At 38.9% G+C, this 19,409-nt stretch overlaps 2 protein-coding genes and 3 non-coding genes across 5 annotated transcripts; 2 read left to right on the plus strand and 3 right to left on the minus strand.

The window, feature by feature from the left end:
• The first annotated feature begins 2,421 nt into the window (after positions 1 to 2,421).
• Positions 2,422 to 12,868, plus strand: fam81b (family with sequence similarity 81 member B). Its single transcript, XM_037778404.1, has 7 exons — positions 2,422 to 2,628; positions 3,564 to 3,682; positions 5,059 to 5,188; positions 7,015 to 7,121; positions 9,809 to 9,944; positions 10,519 to 10,720; positions 12,259 to 12,868. The coding sequence occupies exons 1-7, from the start codon at positions 2,422 to 2,424 to the stop codon at positions 12,390 to 12,392; spliced, it is 1,035 nt and encodes a 344-aa protein (XP_037634332.1). The 3' UTR covers positions 12,393 to 12,868.
• Positions 12,869 to 13,518: 650 nt separating this feature from the next.
• Positions 13,519 to 13,591, minus strand: trnaf-gaa. The gene has a single exon. It is a non-coding gene; the product is annotated as a tRNA-Phe (tRNA).
• Positions 13,592 to 14,974: 1,383 nt separating this feature from the next.
• On the minus strand, positions 14,975 to 15,048 carry trnai-aau. Its single transcript has one exon. It is a non-coding gene; the product is annotated as a tRNA-Ile (tRNA).
• Positions 15,049 to 15,065: 17 nt separating this feature from the next.
• Positions 15,066 to 17,844, plus strand: LOC119492843. The gene is made up of 2 exons (XM_037777659.1): positions 15,066 to 15,145; positions 16,419 to 17,844. Exon 2 carries the CDS (start codon positions 16,473 to 16,475, stop codon positions 17,142 to 17,144), a length of 672 nt encoding a protein of 223 aa, XP_037633587.1. The 5' UTR covers positions 15,066 to 15,145; positions 16,419 to 16,472; the 3' UTR covers positions 17,145 to 17,844.
• Positions 17,845 to 19,335: 1,491 nt separating this feature from the next.
• Positions 19,336 to 19,409, minus strand: trnai-aau. The gene has a single exon. It is a non-coding gene; the product is annotated as a tRNA-Ile (tRNA).

Raw genomic sequence — 19,409 nt, forward strand, 5'->3', positions numbered from 1 at the left:
AGTCTGCAGTGAGCAGGCCGTTTCTTTTAATGATCCTGGTTCTGTTGATAAGAGACTGAATCGGTGTGTGTGTGGCTGTGCATGCACACACCTACAAACAGACACTTAAAATACTCTGAATCATGTCCACTGACTGCAATTGCATGAAATTCAGTGGCACTACTAGAACAGCCTGAGTCACGCTGTATGATAATGTAGGTCAGGTCTTGGTTAAATTAAACATAATAAGGCAATTTTCACCGTGTTGAGTCATGCCTCTCGTAATTCATTCAGTTGTTGAATGGATAGCTAGTTTTATTGTGTGCTATGAAACAGCCGAGGGAAGGGATACAGAGCTGATTTGGCCAATATTCCCTTATTGCCTGTGCCGAGTTCAAATAATAACATATTCTGTTTTCCATCCTCAGCCGGCTGCAGCCACAGTTGCCTGAAGTGCTGGCCAATGAACAGCTATACTGAAGTTATGCAACTGTTCTGTGGGCAAAACATTTGTTAGAGTTTGTTATTGGTTTGAATGTAGATTAAAATGATTAATACAAAGCTCAGATAGAATGTTAATCAAATGATAATATGCTATAATTTACGTGTGTAATCTGTAGTTAGCCACATTCAGCTGCATTAGAAGGACCACCCCAGGAGGGCATGATTGTTGTTCTTAGTAGAAATACAATAGAAAAATACAATAGACCGTTAAGGCTTAATAAATGAAAACTTGAAACCATACATTTATAATGATTAACTCCAGTGAAAGGGAGTGCCATGTACAAAAAGACACCAAATGAAACCCAATTGTTTGAAGAAAAAAACATTTAATAGCTTACTATACATCAGAGAAAAATGATAATAGAGAAGTGAAGACCTGACTAAAAGTTACCATTAGGCTACATTAAAAAAATGTTTTTTTACTAAACAGATTTCTGAATTATAAAGTAAGATATGTTTTGAGAGCAGTTGCCTTGAGATTTGATTTGCTATTTTGTGGACCGATATGGGAATCAGCTCATCATCTCACCACAATGAAATGTTATGGGGACTAACATCATCACACATGAATACAATTGGGCTCATTGGATCCACACGAGTCTCAGCTTTCCAGTCATACCTAATTTATGCAATTCAAAGACTGTTTAGGGACCCCAGCATGCAGAAATATTCAAATACACTATTTTTAGAATGGGTGAAAATAACACATTTGTACTGCATGCAAACAACTGCAAGGTTTTGCTCAAAACTGCATGTGATTATCATAAAGTGTGCATGTCTGTAAAGGAGAGACTCATGAGTACCCATAGAACCCATTTTCATTCATATATCTTGAGGTCAGAGGTCAAAGGACCCCTTTGAAAATGGCCATGCCAGTTTTTCCTCACCAAAATTTAGGGTAACTTCGTACCATTATTTAGCATTCTTCCAGACAAGCTTGCATGACATGGTAACAATAGATTCCTTAGGTTTTCTTGTTTCATATGATACCTGTATCTCCACTCCAGCTTGATTGTTAAGCAGTTAAGTAATATTCACACTCGATGTTTTGGTTTGCTGAGCTAAGCTGCTTCACCATGTAACTATACAATGCATTATTCTCACATTACTGTGTTGACAAATTCACAGTGGCAGACAAGCACACCCCACTCAAGGAGGCCACAGTTACCAAGTGACAACACAAACACATGAACTCAAGAGCCGGCCGGCTGAAGAAAAGCACAGGCCTGTGAGTATTCTAAAATGTAAGAAATAAAAATGACTGCATAATATATTGTTGTTAAAACAGGGAATGTATTATATTGCATTATATGGATCTCATTATGTCCGGAGAGGAAAAACATCTGTTGATTTTAACAAAAAAAATTAAAATACATTTAACACAGCAGTAAGGTTGACAGAGCAGATTAGAAACACATTTGAGTATAAACGGCTTTACTGTATAGTTAACCACAATATGTAATGTTTTTCCTTTTTTTTTTAGACAAGAAGAATGTCACACAGGTCAAAGTTACAGCCCTATCAGAACCCCACCAGGTAACTTTTCTTATTGAATTACTCTATTTTATATTTCTATATATTTCAACCATCAAAACGACTTCTTCTTTACTTCCTGTGGGTCACTAATTCAATTCTAAAATCAGTCTGTGTCCAGAGGTATTCCTCCCCCGTTAATGGGATTGAAATAAGGTTGGGAACCACCGGCGACCTTTCTAACACCGCTGTGAATCACTTTGATCAAATTAATCCTTAACCACAGTCGCATCAGACAGGGTGACACAGCACACACAGGGACATGAGGTCAATGCAAGGTCTGTTATGAGGGTGACCTGAGGGTATAAAAACCAGTGCACCTCATCTCAATCCATCTTCAGTAATCCTCTGGGTGGATGAATGCTTCATTGCATTATACTGTAAAATGTTTTTTTAAATTCCTGAATGTATGTCTTGGAGAGTAGTCTGAGCAGTCATGAGACGACACTGGCGGTGCTGCTGGAACAGGCCTTCAGGATCAAAGAGGAGGTGGCAGCCGGTCTTCAGTCTGCCCATGGCTCCGTCCAGGTGGAGGCGCTGTCCCGCAAGCTGCTGGAGAATCACATACTGACCATCACACGCATTGTCAAGCAGCTTAGCATGGACATACAGGTATACAAGTGGGTAGATGGTAGAGGTCAGTGTTATATGGAAATTGATGTATTGCTGCCATGCCTCCTGTAGCCCTTTTTGTTGGAAATATCTTCTCATTATATGGATCCAGTAATAATCCATCTGTGTGGATTCCCTTTTCTCTCTACCTGTCTAGTCCTCTTTTGTCGCTCCTTCTTTCATCTGCTTTTCCTCTCTTCTTCTCATCTCTTTTGATGTGCAGCACACACCCGGATACACACACACTCATGCCCGCAAACTCACAGCTGATTTGATTACACCTGATAGAATGATGCAAGCGCCTGAGCAAAGCCCGCCTGACTCCTCAGCTCGTGGACATTTTGTCTGTATAAGCAAAAAATGAATGATGTACACAGTATGTGCTTAAATAAATGCTGCTAAGATACGCACTAACAAATGAGTGTTATCTTCAACCGGGCAGAACATCAAGCCACAGTTTGATGATCGCCTTATAAAAACGGAGCACAAAAATGAAATACATTACTTCATTATGCATACCAAATGGGCCACTAACATGATTAGAGACTGTCATTATCTGAAATATGACATGAATGCCTTAGAGCTAATTAATTCGGCACATGAAGAAGTAATGAGCGTGATCTGAATATGCTGGTAAATCAAATGATGGTAATGGTGATGACATTTCTGTCAGTTTTTAGATTATCTTTCTCATCAAAGGACATATGGTAGTTTTACCCACATCGGTTTCTCTGACAGCATTAAAATGAGGAACAGAAAGGGGAATCAACACACTATTTTCTGTTGTCAGCCTTAGTTTTGTGCCAGGGTCCAAACAAACTATTTTATAAACATACTAAATGTTTTATTTGTATATTTTCCGCATCTATCATTTATTGCTGAGAAACAAATTGCTACTTCTTTAACATAAAATATGTTGTGTTTGTTCTGAGCAGACTCTGGAGAGACAGATCGCCCAGCGGGACCACATCACCTCTGGAACCATGATGGCGGTTCATAGCCTGGACCAGAAGAACGTGGCTGGCATTGGAGACCTGAGAGGAAGAGTAGCCAGGTATGCACACCAGGTCTGGGTCAAATAATGTCTGCTAACACTGAGATACAAACTGTTCAGAGGGTTAACAAATACAGAAATGTAATGACAATGCCAAGTGCAAGCACTTTAAAACATCCCTCCAAAGTATTATTTGGAGCAGGAATTGTGCAATTATTTAGACCCAGGTCTGGTGCACAAGTGATTTTCTTCTCTTTGCTATTATCCTTCTTATTTTCTCTTCCTCTAATGAAGTGAAATTATATAGCCTGCATCCTGTCTGGCAGCTCTTCACAGTCTCACAACTTCCAATCCGTCATGGCATCGCCTCTGACACTCCCACAGACATACACACACACACATGCACACATTAATTATTTCTCGTTCTCACCAGAGGGGAGTTTCTAGGTTTGAACAGCGCTGATTAGCACTTGTTCATTATTTGGTGTCTGTACAGATCGAGCTCATTAGATTGGATTGCTGAAGAGAGGCTCTCATCATTAGATTGCATTAGGATTTTTGCTGTGTAGCTGCCTAGGCTGATTTCTTTTGAACAGCCCTGACAATCAATGAGACACCTGAGATAATGTAATTTCTCATCAGAAAGTAGATGAATGCTATTTTGTGAACATCTTATTTCAGGCCCGTCTCCTTCATGGTGTTTAAGAGGTCAGCGGTGAGAGGGGATATTGCCTATTACTCAACAAACAGCGGATTTATGGTCCAATAAAAGCTGTAGAATAACCTCACCTACTCAGTCTAATGACCTCTTGTGCATTAGTCATAAATAATCAAGCAGGTTGAGGGCCAATATTTTTTGATAAACTGTTGTTTGTTCTGTGAAACCCTTTATAGAAGCGCTGTAGTAGTCTACAGGGAAATAACCCCGATTTCACACTGGGCATCTCCATATTTAGCTGCTAGCTTTGGTTGCATTAGCTTACATTACATATCATATTGACATACACCCACACAGTAATGCTGATAGATATGGGGAGAGAGATGGCATCTTAAATTAAGCACAGGAAGGAAGGGAGCTACATTGCAATGTTGATAATAAGGGTCAGCGCAGTCCATTCTTATTACATAAACTGAACTAGAGGCGAGATGTTGCATGAGAGAGGCAGTAAAGTATTTCTCCACAACCTGCTGATTGTGTTTGGTGATAAATCTATTAAACTAGTTTACTTATTTGACTGGTTATCATGTTTCTGTGGGGTTTTTTTAATTCAGCATTCAATCTGCCATCTGAACTGTGTGCCTCAAAATAGCACGTCCTCCCTGTTGCCTCCAGCCTTTTGCTCATCTCTCTGACTTCACACCTTTCCTCAACTCCCCCGCCTATCCCACTATTCTCCTTCAGTGATGTCTCTCTGCTTCCTCACCTATTATGTCAGGTGTGATGCCAGCATCGCCAAGCTGAGCGCTGACATGAGCTCTGGGGAGCGGCGGGTGATTAGGCTGCAGCAGGAGGTGGCAGAGCTCAGGTCAGCCGTGGACGTGTGGCTCAAAGAGCTGGAAGTCAAGGTGAGATGGTTCGTGAGTGCTAACAAAGGGTTTACGAAATGTAAGCCAGCACTTTAGTCCACACACTATGTACACAGCAGCTACACACCAGGACCAAAAAGAAAATCTTCATAAGTCTTTAAAGGATCAATATGTATGATATTTACTGTAATAAATCATAAAATGATCATGATATGTCATCAGAGATTACGGAAACATGCTAAATTGAAATACTGGCTTCTCCAAAAAAAGCTACAGCCAGTATGTTCTCCTTTGAAATTTCCATTCCGGTCCAGAACGTCTTTTATTGTTTTGGATTGGTGTGATCCCGTCCAATCCCCATTTCAACACCCGATTGCCACATATGAAACAAATTGGCATGCTGTTACCCATTTTAAACGCTAGCTGTCAGTACTACATATTGTTCCTTTAAAAGTCAATGCTCTGAGTCTGACACATACTTGGACATACCACAATTCTTCTTCCTCTCTGTGACATTCAAGATTCTTTATCCCCTGAATTTTCCTCTAGCGCCACCTGTAAGTTGACAGTTTTGTTTTTTAGTGACATGTCTATTGGACAACTATTGGATGGATTGCCGTTACATTTTGGTCTGACTTTAGTGATCTTTAGTGATTACATCTAGTGCCGCCATCAGGTCAAAATTTGAATTTCCCCAATACTTTGGACTATGACCTGCAAAACGAATGACATTCCCATCATCTTCAGCTGTACTTACTTTGGGTTTAGTGCCAATTAGAAAATGTTAGCATGCAAACACGCTGAACTAAGATGATGAACATGTTAAATATTATACCTGTTAAGCATCTGCATGTTACATTATCATTGTGGGCATGTTAGCATGCTGGCATTAGCATTGAGCTCAAAGCACCGCTTTGCCTAAGTACAGACTCAAAGATGCGTCTGCACGGCTGCAGACTCTTAATCTTGTTCTCATGTTCCTTAAATGATGCCGAATCACACTAAGTAGCAAAGTCTACAACCCTAACCCAATCCTTACCCCGCCTCTGTCTTAACACACACATGCATGCGCGCTCACACACAGTGTTGAGTCTAGGATTCATTTGAATACTCCAGTCTCAAATTAAGGAATAATGTTCTCCTTTGTGAATGTATTTAGTTATAGCCTAAAGGGGGAATTGCATTCATTTAAATGCTGCTTGCATGAAGGGAATAATAATCTGACAAAATACACAGGGGGTGTATTTGCTGTTTACCGTAGAGGATGGCTGGCTGTTTGGCAGGTGAGTTGGAGCTTATACTGCTGCTGAGTAAGACTCTCCTTATCGCGTAAAGTCAGAAGCTCAACCGCAGACTCTGAAAGAAGGAAATGAGACGTGAAATTAATTCAAACGTGAATGTCAAGGTCTCTCAATAAACAGCTTTTACTGCCCAATAAGGTCAAAAAAAATTTACAAAATAAATATTATTAAAAAAATTATAAAACAGGGGATTAGGACACATATGCCACATGTTATAAAACTCTCCATCACTTTACTAAATCCAAAGCTGACCCCAACAGCCCTCAACAACACACACTCACACTGATTCAGCCTGCACTCAGCCGTGTTGGTGACACAGAGAGGTAAATCATTGTGATTGCAGCACATTAGCTGTGGAGCACAGTGGTCAAGCCTGTACCATAAAGATAATTGAAAATGCAGAGAAAGTGGGTCACCGCTGTTACTCTCAGTCCTTACAGGCTACAGGAGGGGTGTAGTAGCTCAATCAGCTCGACTCAGCAGAAACTGCAAGGTCAGATCATGGAGCTGGCACCACAAGATGCTCCAGCGTCACGTAACAGAATGTGTTTTCCTTTTTCCCAGCTTTATCATGACCTGGGGAGGCTGGAGGCCTCATTGTCAGAGCATTCCCAGGGACAAAAGAGCTCCATGGCTGATCTCCATACACAAGTTAAATTACTAGAAGCCAGGTAAGCACAACCCCAAAACACCTGGGTTACTTGTTATAACACTATGGCATGTATTATATGTATTACTCTGATCTACTCTTCTTTCATTTCCTTTCATTGACTGACCTTGGTGCACAGTGGTGCTTCTGTACATTAACAGCAACATAGTTAGCGATTAGGAGTAAGTAAAAAAGAAAGCAAAAGTGTCTCAATTGATTCTGCACAGCAACACATCTTATCTTGTGGTGATGATTTGTGCAGATATACATACATACTGCTAGAACATGTACTTCTAGGGATTCACTTAATTATATAAGCAATGTTTTGGGAGGAAATCGGGCTGCTGCTAAACGTGCAAACACTGCAAAGTTGTAATATAATTTCAATATTTACATGAAGATGTTTTTTCACAATAATTGGCTTAGTGTTCCTGTAAAACCGCTGTGTGTTAGAAACATTTGTGGACCTTAACTGTTAATTTTACATGTCTTTGAAAATATGAACTCGCTATGTTTTTTTTTTAATTGCATATTTTCTCCAGACTTTAGTTTCTTGAGGGCTATTCAGTATTCAGTGTGCTGCTTGTGACTGATATTGGCCCTTTTCTTGGCTAATTTGCCTTTTAGCAGCGCTCCTAAATGATTTATGCTCCCTTTTTCATTCTGCCCAGAAGCACATATAATAAACTACGAGTTACTAATTTGCTTATCAAATGATATCCCCAGTCAGTCCTAACTCTCTACAGCTGGGCATTTCAGAGCCATGGCCCTCTCATACAATTGGTGCCAGAGGCAGAGAAAAGCTGTTAGTTAAGTTGATTTACTAATCCATCTGATAAATAATCTCAACTGGCAGCAAAGTGAATCACATAGTTTTACCATGGTGGAAACAGAAACAGAGAGACATGAATGATGAACATGCTCTATTTAGTAATGTAGTAGATCTGTTATGGAAACCAGGTCACTGATCATATAACAATAGATGAAAAGCAACACTGTCTGTGTTTCTGAGCCAGCTAGAATAAAGACAAAAGCAACAAACTACAACTAGTATGCCTTCCATCCACCCATCCAGGGTGCTCCTTGTTTATTCACTCTCTAAACCTGCCTTGTCTGTTGTGTTGCCAAGTCATTATGTAGCAAACACAGCTGATTTCAGAGCGTTCTTCATGAACCTTCAGTCCACAGAGGGACCTCAGTAGATTTTGCATCTTCCTGTTAAACATTCAGTCAAACTCTTTCAGCTCTGACCACCTAATTTTTTAAAGATACACTGAGTCACAACTACTGACAGGCCACTTTTGTTAGAAGCAACTTAGACATAGTATTTTATGGCCTCAGAACCTGAAACAAGACATCTGACAACAACTTTAAAATCCTCTTCTACGATACCTAAACACTCAATAGAAAGGCCACAGTACTGCTCACAGTAGAAGACTACTGACAAAAGTATCAACCATGCTTGATGATAAGTTTCAGACAAGTTCAAAAACACAATGACGGCATTAAAATGGAGGCACACTGACCTTCTCCCAATATGGTAAATGATAAACCTCAGTGGAGACAGGCGGAATATGAAAACTCATCTAACACGCCCAAATCAGCTGTCCTGTTATCTCGTGTACACCTGGCCTAACAACTGTCAACATTATCCAGATTAGCCAGCCAGCACGGAGTTATAAATGAGGTGTCTCTGTAGCAGCAGACCTGAATAGGTAAATTCATTTGCAGAGCAGGAGTCTGATTTACGTTGCGGTCAAACAAAGACACACACGTAATGTCTCGGCATTTGCCTCATTGATTTTCTCATTTAGTTTAAACCCCCTGAATTAGAGGAAAGAAGGACAATTGAATTGAAGTGCCAATATGTTTTATATATAATAAAGAATGTATGAGACGCTGCATATTGTGTCTTATGGTACAATACAGCCCACACAATATTTCACTCAACGTGTCAAAGGCTGCAGCTTTCATCTGAGACATTTTAACATTGTTGATTCAATGGGCTTATGTGAGCTACACATGGCAGCCCAGTCCAATCTTACAGGGAGATGGAGATTTGTTCTGCTCCCCAAAACAAACACAGCGTTCAGAGCTACAAAAAAAAGCCATGAGATCAACATCAAGTGTTTCCACAAGAATGTGAGTTTGTGTGTTGCACAAATAGCAGCAGCAGCAGCAGCACAGAGTAACAGTGTTCTGCCTGCTGAGGCTGGCATCAAGTAAACCAAAAAAAGCAGCACTGTTGCTGAGGCAGTCTCACCTCTAATTACCAAAGGGAGACTTTCAAACAGCTTCAATCAGCTGAGCATAAAGCAGCTTGCATTTAAAATAAACTGGCAGAATATCAAATATTGATTTATAAAACATTCTGTTTTCACACCACAAACGTTTTACTCAGTGCAAAGATGAGGAAATGCCAAAGTATTGAATATGGAAACAGACAAATTCTTATTCCAATGCCAAGCACTAAATAGTGCCAAGTAAGAGCTGTATATATAACGGGCCTAAATCTACAGCAAGCATTGCAAAGGCTTCCAGCTATTTGCCAGCCTCTATGCATTTTTAAAACATATGATCTAATCTAATCTACTAATTATGTTTTCAGTGTTTAGTTTGAAACAAAAAATGCAATATGATACTTCTTGACTGCATTTCAAAGTAAACCCTGCTACATTCCTCTACTTTATAATCCTGATGGGTTTGCAGGATGTCAGGTGAACTGAAGGAAACCAAGGAGCAGACATATTCGCTGAAGAAGTGGACAGAACAACAGCTCGACTGCTTCGCCCAGATTCATGCGGAAAACAGCCAGCAGCACCGCACACAACTGCAGGACGAAATGGTACCTTAGCTCTCAGTTTGACCCACAGTTTATGCAATTATGTCCACAATAACAACATAATAGGCCGGCGGCATTTAGAACACAGTATATCTGTACATTTTGTGTCCTTTGCCTTTACCGTCCTTCAACTCTCCTCAAGACTCCACTATCATATTGTCAGGATCTGCAATAGACCTCTCTTTTGTGCAGAGTTCAGTCACACTTTTTGAGCAGTGACTCAGCAGAAAAAAAGTACTTCACTTTGAAAAAAGATAATAAAGGGGAACAGATGGTGAGGAAGCAGCAGAGATTTGAAGGCAGGGTATGGGTGAGTTGGTCAAGGTGCCACATGAGACATTTTTAAGCATTGATATATCATTCAATTAACCATGAGACCTGTGATATAATTACACACTTACGGTTAGAGCGATACATGTATATCAAAGTTATGAATTTGTAAAGGTCAAATGTCACAAGCAACACCTTAAAATCAGTATTAAAGATAATGAATCAGGACTGGTCACATATACAGAGTGAAGGTTAAAACACTGCCGTGCTGTGCTGTAAGATTTTTACGTGTGTGTTCTGTATTCAGTTAGAGGCAGAGTCTGGATTAGCCGTCTGGCTACGTGCTCTGGAGGCCCGTGTGGAGCAGTCTGAGACCCAGAGGGATCAGGCCGACTGCAATCAGGCAGATCAGCTGAAACGCTCTGAAACCAAACTCAGTAAAAGAATGACCTCAGTGGAAAGTGGCCTTCATCAGGAGCTGCAGCTGCTCAAACAGGAATACCACAAAGGTGGGTGATCATCACTGTCTGCAACTTGCTGTCATCGGTGAGTAAACACACACATAATGTACATATGTGTCATACGCGTCAAGGAAAATATGCACATGCAGGAAAGCTTCACAAAACAGTCAGAACAAGAGACATAATTAGTAATAAATTGAAGTGACCTCCTCACTACTCCACTACTATATAAGGGATAATGTACAGCGAGGTGGTCATTGTCGTGAAATAAACCCCAACAGGGGTCTTGCATTGCCCTGAAGTGGTACATTATACCGCTTATTACACGGCTACTTACTTAAGAAATCAATAATTTCACACAAAAATGGTCCTCCAGAGTCCAATATCAGAACTGCGCCCATAGCAACGGTCTTTTATACATAGCAACAGTCTGCTATAAAGAAATACCAGACCATAGAACGCCGTGATTGACCAATCAGAATCGAGTATTCAACAAAGCCGTGTAATAATCAGTAATATATAACTGTTATGCTCACATAGCTGTCTTTAATATATAGATTTCCAATATGGCAAGACAAATCAAGCATATAAAATTACATCATATCAAAAAACTATCATAGAGACATGGTCAAGCCTCCCTCTCATGAAAACTATACCAGCAACACTAACATGAGCTCCTCCTAGTCATAAATGCAAATAGGATTTTTAACCAAATTAAATTATATGTGAGCTACAGCTGCCTCAACGTTAATAAGTCACACAGTGGGACAAGCCAATACACACAAGCTCCAGGCAGCTCAGTACAGCAGCTCAGCTCTGCATCAATCTGCTGTTGACATCCATCCCCATCTCAGCGCTGTGCCAACTGGAAGCTCATTTCCCAGGAGCTCTGGCACAAGATCTCAAACCTTCAGACCTTTTTCAGTCTCCAGCCCTTATTAAAGTGTAGATAAATAGAAAAAGAGGCAAGGCCTTCCTCCAGTAAATAAGAGCAGGAGCAAACTGCTCTATGAATCACCGCTTCTTGTGCTAGAGAGCCATCCGTCCATCCATCCATCCATCACTCTATTTTAAGTATAAGATGGAAGGAGATGGAGTATTAGAGGGGAGAAAAGCAATGCATAATTGATGAGTGTCGTAAATATTCGTGGTAAGACAGGCGTGGGGTCAGAAAGAGAAGATTTAATATCCCATCATTGTACAAGAAAGTTTATCCCTCTATCTCACAGTCACTGGATATTGCTTCTTAGAGTCCGTGCAATATTGAGAAATATTTCCATTTTAGGCAGAATGTTCTTAGCTACTCAATGAAGTCATGCTAACTGATGATTAGGACCATTGATAATTTAACCAGAGATTAAAAACAGAGACCACTAGAGAGAGCAAAATACACGTTATCATAATTACATGAATTTACATAACTGACTGTTACTATAACACCAAAGGACACCAAACCAACACCAATAACTCATCACAAAGCTAATGTTATAGAGTTATAAGTACAAGCAGACCAACTCAGTACTAATATAACACCTCAATCACCAGCAGCATTCAGAGAATATTCTCTTTGCCTTTCGTTTGAACAGGGTTCCTGTCTGTGCATGATGCCATTGAGTCCCTGAAGCAGATAGGTGACATCAAATCTCGCCTTGACAAGGAGAAGCTTCAGAAGGATATCAGGCACGTCTGCAGCAAGGTGGCAGAGCTCAATGACTCGTGACATTACCAACTGGAGAGGAGCTCCTTATTACTGTCACACTTTTACTGCAGCAATAGCTGTTTTTAAACTAAAAGGCATGCCAACAGTCAGTGAGTGTTGAATGTTTCCTCACTGGCTTTATTCACATCTTATTCTATGAGCCCACAGCTATTTAGACTATGGATATGTTTAATTGAATCACTCTTTGAAAATCAGAGAATGTATCTTGTAATTTGAAGTAGAATACATTTTGTAAAATGTCAGGGAACTTGATTACAGACAGACCTGTCAATTATATTTAATTTTGTGCAATTTAAAAAGGTAAGAAGATTAATTGTCACATCTGTTTGGTCAAATTCAGCCTTGATTTGTCATTTATGTATTTATCTTGTTAGACCTGACATGAAAACTTGAGATGAGAACACTATTGTATCAAAGGACTGTCACAATAACACTCTATAATTTGAATAAATGAAAATGTAATAATACATATTAAATATTCTTGTTTCAAGATGTTTATTATTCAAGATGTTTATTGTCACACCGGTTATACAAGTACAATCGTGTGAAATACTTTTTGCTGGGAAGCTCCATTAAGAAAATAGTAAGTTAAGATAAAATAATAAAATAAAAATAAAAATAATAGTGTTTTTACAAATAATATACAGTGTAATAATAAAGGAAGTACTTGCTATATGGTAACTATAGAAGCAAAATATATATATATAGGAGCAGTAGAGGTTGTATATTATAAAAATATTGCATTTTTTGTTTATATATGTGTGTGTGTATATATATACATACCTATTTTTTTTTCAAGTAACAATTAAATAGTAGCTATTTTAAGATGTTGTAAATTTAGACAGGACCAGTTTGAGTGTTTAAAAGGTTTGTGTTTTTATGTCATGACATACAGTGGTCATGGGATATTTTCTCTATTATATAATTGTCTCTATCGCCCTGTTTCAAACCAGTTTATTATTATTATTACAGCCTACAGCTGCTCTGGGATATATCCTTAAATATATTTTGACGGTCAGTGACAAATCACTGTTTGTGTATATGAATAATCCAGTATTGACGTTCTTGTTTACTAGAGACCTCCTTATAGTACTGAGAGTTCAGTGTTTGAGGAAAAAGACACATCTGCCGAAACCCGGGATCGAACCAGGGACCTTTAGATCTTCAGTCTAACGCTCTCCCAACTGAGCTATTTCGGCTTCTCCGGCAATGAAAGAGTTAATGTTCGATAATTTCTTACAAGTGTGAAGTAAACATTGGTGAACATAGTGCAGCATTTAACGTTAGCAGGTAGATAAAAAGATATTTCCCTCAGGAGTCAGTAAAACCAGAAAACTGAGCTAAAAGAGAGTAGATATTGGATTTACATTCGCTAAGTGGGATGAAACACGACTCCAAACAAATGGTGATGTTGTTCCATAACTGCTGGATGTGAATGTAACCCTTTGCCAACTAATTCGCCTCTATTATGTCAATATTCACAGCTCGTCTCCTGCTGCCCCCAAGTGGCCAAAAAATCAGTTATAGCAGCGGAAGTGTACACTTAATGAGTAACGTTACGATCAAATTACTTGTAAAGTGTAAAAAAAAAATAATGTATAAATAAATATATAAATTAAATAAATAAATGCTGAAATAAATATAAAAATAAACAAAATAATAAATAAATGTGAAATGAATATAACAAATAAATAATTAAAGGTACTAATTAAAGGTAAAAAAAAAAAAGTCTGAAAAAAAAGTTTGAAAAATGTTGGAAAACAAAAGTCTAAACAATGTCTGAAAAAGGTAAAAAAAAAAAAAATGTCTTAAAAAACTTTAAGCTGTTAACAAGCATCTCTGATTCCTACAAACAGTCCCTTTAAATACAAAAATAAATAACTTAAAAGTTGAGAATTGAATATATATACATACATGAATAAATAAATGTGTTAAATCTTTCTACATTTCTGTTCTACTACATGTATCTATTTATGTAGCCTATTTCTGTGACTGTATGCTAATGAGGTAGGACCTAACCTCAGTCTAAAGCAGGATCGGTTACAGGAGTGTGATCCATTCGGGTCTACTATTTCGGCCTTGTTAGGGGTACCCTGCCCACCTTCTCCCTCCATGTGTGTATGGAAATAAATTTAAGACTATTCAATTAAAACTTTATTGCAGACTCAAGGTCCAGATAAGAAAAAGAAAAAACAACAATACATTACATATAATACATTACAATACAGGAAGCACTATAAAAAGTAATGATTTAAAGATATTAAAAATATAAATATTAACATAAATATGTATATACATCAATGCCTTACATATAAAGAACTCCACAGCTGTGACAGGTACCGTGTGTAGTGCTAAATCTGATGTTAGACAACCGCAAGATTATGTCATTCTCAGAGTGATTAAGGCGGCATATACATTTGATCATGAGATTATATTTATGTCCTGTTTCATTTACTTTTTATTTACATATTTATTACAGCATTTACTTATTTATTTCTGTATTTGTCTATGCACCTATTCATTTTATTCAGTCCTCCATACTCTTTTCCATGACAGACTTTGTAAATGTGAAAAATCAACTATGGCCAGTACGGGGATCGAACCCGCGACCTTGGCGTTATTAGCACCACGCTCTAACCAACTGAGCTAACCGGCCATGGGGAACTCCCAGCTGTGACGTCATTTCAAGGGAAAATGAAACCTACTGAACAGAAAGTAAACGTGACAGAACTGACAAAGCAACTCCACTGACGGTAAGGTTGAAATGATTTGTTCATTTGTTAGATTTATAGAGAAAGTTACCAAAATAAGCAGCATAAGTCATGAAACAGTAGGCTATATGATAGAGTGATAGTACTGACACAGGCTAAATAGTCCTGTGTTTTATTGGATTGTACTTTTCAGACGCACACGGAGGGTTATATAAGTTATCATGTAGGCCAGTGGTGGTAGGGCAGCCCAGGAAAGCCATAATGTTCAAGTAAAGTTGAATGAATCTGATTAATAAAGGAACAATAACCGAATAAGAGTGCACTGAAACTAACCAGGCTATCAAGATTCAAGTAAGCAACATTTATTGAGACTACAAAGCAACATGTGGGCTACAAGATTTCAGACTTCTGACAAGGAAGCAAACACAGGTGATTCAATGAGCATACATGTCACTGAAATCAATAAATGGCCTATGTGGAAGCAACAAAAGACACAAGGCAAGTCCATTTGCATAGCACCTCAAAAACAACAAGGCTAATCAGAGTCTTTTAAACCTGCAGTAGGCAGAATGTTTTTGGCAGCATTGGGCAAAAAATTCATAATAACCTTTAAGCATATTGTAATTTAAGTGTTCTGAGAGATAATTAGACTTCTGCACCTCCTAGTGGCTCTGTTTTCAGGCTTAAAAAAATTCAATGGAGGCAGCTGTCAATCACTCACAAACTCCGATCAAACGGTCAAACTAGGCAGCGCTGATGAAATATGATTTAATATTCTGTTACTGTAATGACTATTTCTCTCCTCAAATGTTTTCAGAAACATCTTGTAGTGTACTGTTTAGCTGTAAAATGAAAAAGAAATAGGCATCAATGTAACAGGATATTGATTAATGTTTGATCAGCGCTGCTTAGTTTGACCGTTTAATAGGAGTTTGCGAGTAATTAACAGCTGCTCAGAGACGGCAAGGCTCCAGCTCGGCTCTGATTGGTTGTTTTCCTCCGGTCTGTGAAATCTTGCAGATGCCATTAAGAGCACCGGAGGACACAGAGGCACTACTGTCAGGATATAGTGACTGTTTTATAAAAATAACTTTTTAAAATCAGATTTGCTCCAATTCTACCCACTGCTGCTTTAAGTAAAGAGTATGAGAACTTATGAAATAACTACAGTGTAGCCTAAATAAAGACAGAAAAAGTCTGAGCTAACCAAATGACTCCTTGGCTTTTACTTGCCTCTGTGAAGTAAAACTTACACCCTGATTGCTCTTAAATCTGCTATAACATGATGCCACATCTCTGTATTCATTTCTTACAGAACTGCAGATCTTCTGAACAACATCCTCTCTATCAGCCATATTCCTAAATCAGGATGTCAGTGCAGTTCTCTGGTTGGGAGGTGGTCGACGATGGTGCTTCTTTTTCTGGTGTGGAGCTGGAGCCGTCCCAGAAACCCCAAAACAAGGGCGTCTACAAAATGTACCATGGGACCAGCGTTGCCATCGCACGGCTCATCATTGCCAATGGCTTTCAGCAGTCAACACGTGGCATGCTGGGAAGAGGCGTGTATGTGAGTCGTAACATAAAAAAGGCAGCTCATTATCCATTGAATAGTAGCACTACAGACCGTGTGGTGCTTCAGTTACACGTGCGTGTTGGCCGTGTCAAGCGCATTGACACGGACAACCATCCCATGCAGTTCACCTGGAACATGAATGGCTACGACACTGCCTGGGTGCCCCCAAATATTGGCCTCATAGCTGTGCGCAGCGGCCTAGAGGAGGACTGTGTGTTTGACCCCAAAAGAGTGAAGGTGGTGGGCATCGCAAAGGCACCAGACACCACCATACAGAAAGAGCTTCAACAGCTTATAACGAAAACATCCAAAAAACACGGACAAGGAGGCGACGGTGCTGCTGATGTGTGTTCACTGTGTAAGAGGAAGACCCAGCAGGGTTCTTCACACATCAAGCAACAGTGCTGGGAGTGTGGGCAAAACATCTGCATTCTCATGTCCAAGCATTTCTGTCCAGCCAGACCTTGACGGGGGCGAGGGAAGAAGATATACATGAAGATTAGAATAGCAATTATAAATTCAGGGTGGGTTCCTTCCATAAAACAATAACTTTAATTGGTGCAACATCAGGATCAGGACCAGAATCAGAATCTAGTTTATTGCCATGTAGGTTTTCATGTACAATGACTTTGCTTTGGTGTATTGGTACATAATGTAAACAAAGAAAATTAAATAAAAAATAAAAAGTAAGTACAAAAATCAAGAAACATGAATATAGAATTGAAGAAAAATACTATAAAAATATGTAGCCTACCATATATCTGAGTTTTTAGAAGTGGTCGTTTTGTGCAGAATGTGCAAAGGTTCACAGTGTGAAGTATAAAATGAATATGCAATGTTGTACGGAGATATAGTCCCAAAGATGTGCGTTAATGTAATATATATAGACGAATGCACACGCACAAACACATGTTGAAATAGTTACAGCTGCTGGACATATTTTGGAGATCTTTATAAATGATCCACAAAATATCATTCATGAATTCACACCAGCTTATAGTAAACCATACTCTTATTTTTACCGCACTAGCTTTATATGCTGTGAGCAAGATGCATTATAATAATGTGCAACGCTAAATAACTTGACTATGTGGTGTAAATTTTGAAAAATGTAACTGAAATGACAAAACCAATGCCAATAAATGTCATTGTTATATTATCAGACCCATAATGTCTTTATGTTTGATATGATTTTACATTTAGTGAAGAGACGCTCATTAGTAGTGGTGCCTTGAGCTTCCAGATAAAGCCGCTTCATGATTTCACACTTTTGCTGTTATGAAATTCAGGATGTTGAAGAGTAGTAAACGGTGAATGAAACATTCATTTTTGCAGGTCCCAAGAGGACATGGAAAAATAAGATGAGAGAATATGTTCACAATCTAAATTCTGGTGAAAACTAAACAGCCAGTGTGACTACATTCAATTTCCTATTCATGTGCTAGAGTGAGACAGACACGCCGGCTGCAGTCTGAAGTCTTATAACTGAAGACATGAGGAAAGGCTGTACTATAAAATAGTCTTTTTTTCAGGCTGATACAAAAATAGAGTTTTACACTTTACATAACACAAACTCGTGTAGTTTCATTTCTAAGGGCAGAGCAATGGGAGAAACAAAATGTAACAGCCTTGTTATGACACCACTATTATACAAGAAGGAAAAAGGAGAAGAAGGCCTTAGCACTCGGCCTTCCTCACCACATCATCACCACGATCGGATTAAGCTGCTTGGGAGCCGCAGGGCAAAAATGAGCTTGTAGTGCTCACTAGGAATGGGTAATATGGAGAAAATTAAATATCACAGTACTTTTCACCAAATACCTCAATATCAATATTGCGACGATATTGCAGGGTTAACTTTTTGTGCTTTCACAAAATATTTACACAATGATATTTTTGATAAATAATCATCAGTAATGTGATTATAATGATTAAGTGGGTAAAGGCGAATAGAACAGTCTAGTAAATTACATCACTTTACAACAATGCAGCCTTTTAAACCAGGAAAAGACGACACTTAAGCCATGTTACGATATTTTACGATATCCAAAATCTAAGACGATATCTAGTCTCATATCCCAATATCAATACAATATCAATATATTGCCCAGCCAAAGTGCACACGCCCCTGTACACTTAATACAGTATTCCTCGAATACGACCTGGCCCCAAGTTTGCTGTGTGGTAATATGATTAAACACAAACTAAATTTAGGAATATGCACCGTAAGCAAAACATCCTTTGAGATAATTAAGCCCTTAAAGCTAGATTAAGACACTGGGGAGACAGCCTCAAGGTCAGGTACAGTAGGCTGCTAAAGCAGTACCTTAATCATGTCAGACAAAGTTACAATTGATCAGATCACCAAAAACCTATTGCTACACAGTGAACCCGGGGCTTTTTGCAGCCCCTGGGTTGAAATGGCTCTTGCCCAGTTGATATTCCAGCCTCCTTCTTCTAATTCATGCAGCTGACAGGAAATGTAATACAGTACATTTGTGCCTAAAATCAGTTCTATATCAAGGTAAAACAAATATCTTAAACAGCTAAGTGGGATTATCTTGTATCTTTAAAGGGTATTATTTGCCAATTTTCAACGGCAGCTTCTGGGATACAAGGCAATATATAAGAAAAATAAAAATAGTAAAAAAAGAAGTGCTGGCCAGTACGGGGATCGAACCCGCGACCTTGGCGTTATTAGCACCACGCTCTAACCAACTGAGCTAACCGGCC

This window comes from Sebastes umbrosus, chromosome 8 (assembly GCF_015220745.1).
Source record: "Sebastes umbrosus isolate fSebUmb1 chromosome 8, fSebUmb1.pri, whole genome shotgun sequence".
NCBI classification, from domain to species: Eukaryota; Metazoa; Chordata; class Actinopteri; order Perciformes; family Sebastidae; genus Sebastes; species Sebastes umbrosus.

Excerpts from the sequence above, each read along its gene's own strand:
- LOC119492843 (XM_037777659.1), top strand. The coding sequence starts at position 16,473 with ATGTCAGTGCAGTTCTCTGGTTGGGAGGTGGTCGACGATGGTGCTTCT.
- fam81b (XM_037778404.1), top strand. The coding sequence starts at position 2,422 with ATGTATGTCTTGGAGAGTAGTCTGAGCAGTCATGAGACGACACTGGCG. Across the intron at positions 2,629-3,563 it reads AGCTTAGCATGGACATACAG|ACTCTGGAGAGACAGATCGC; the intron begins GTATACAAGTGG and ends TGTTCTGAGCAG. Across the intron at positions 10,721-12,258 it reads CAAACAGGAATACCACAAAG|GGTTCCTGTCTGTGCATGAT; the intron begins GTGGGTGATCAT and ends TCGTTTGAACAG.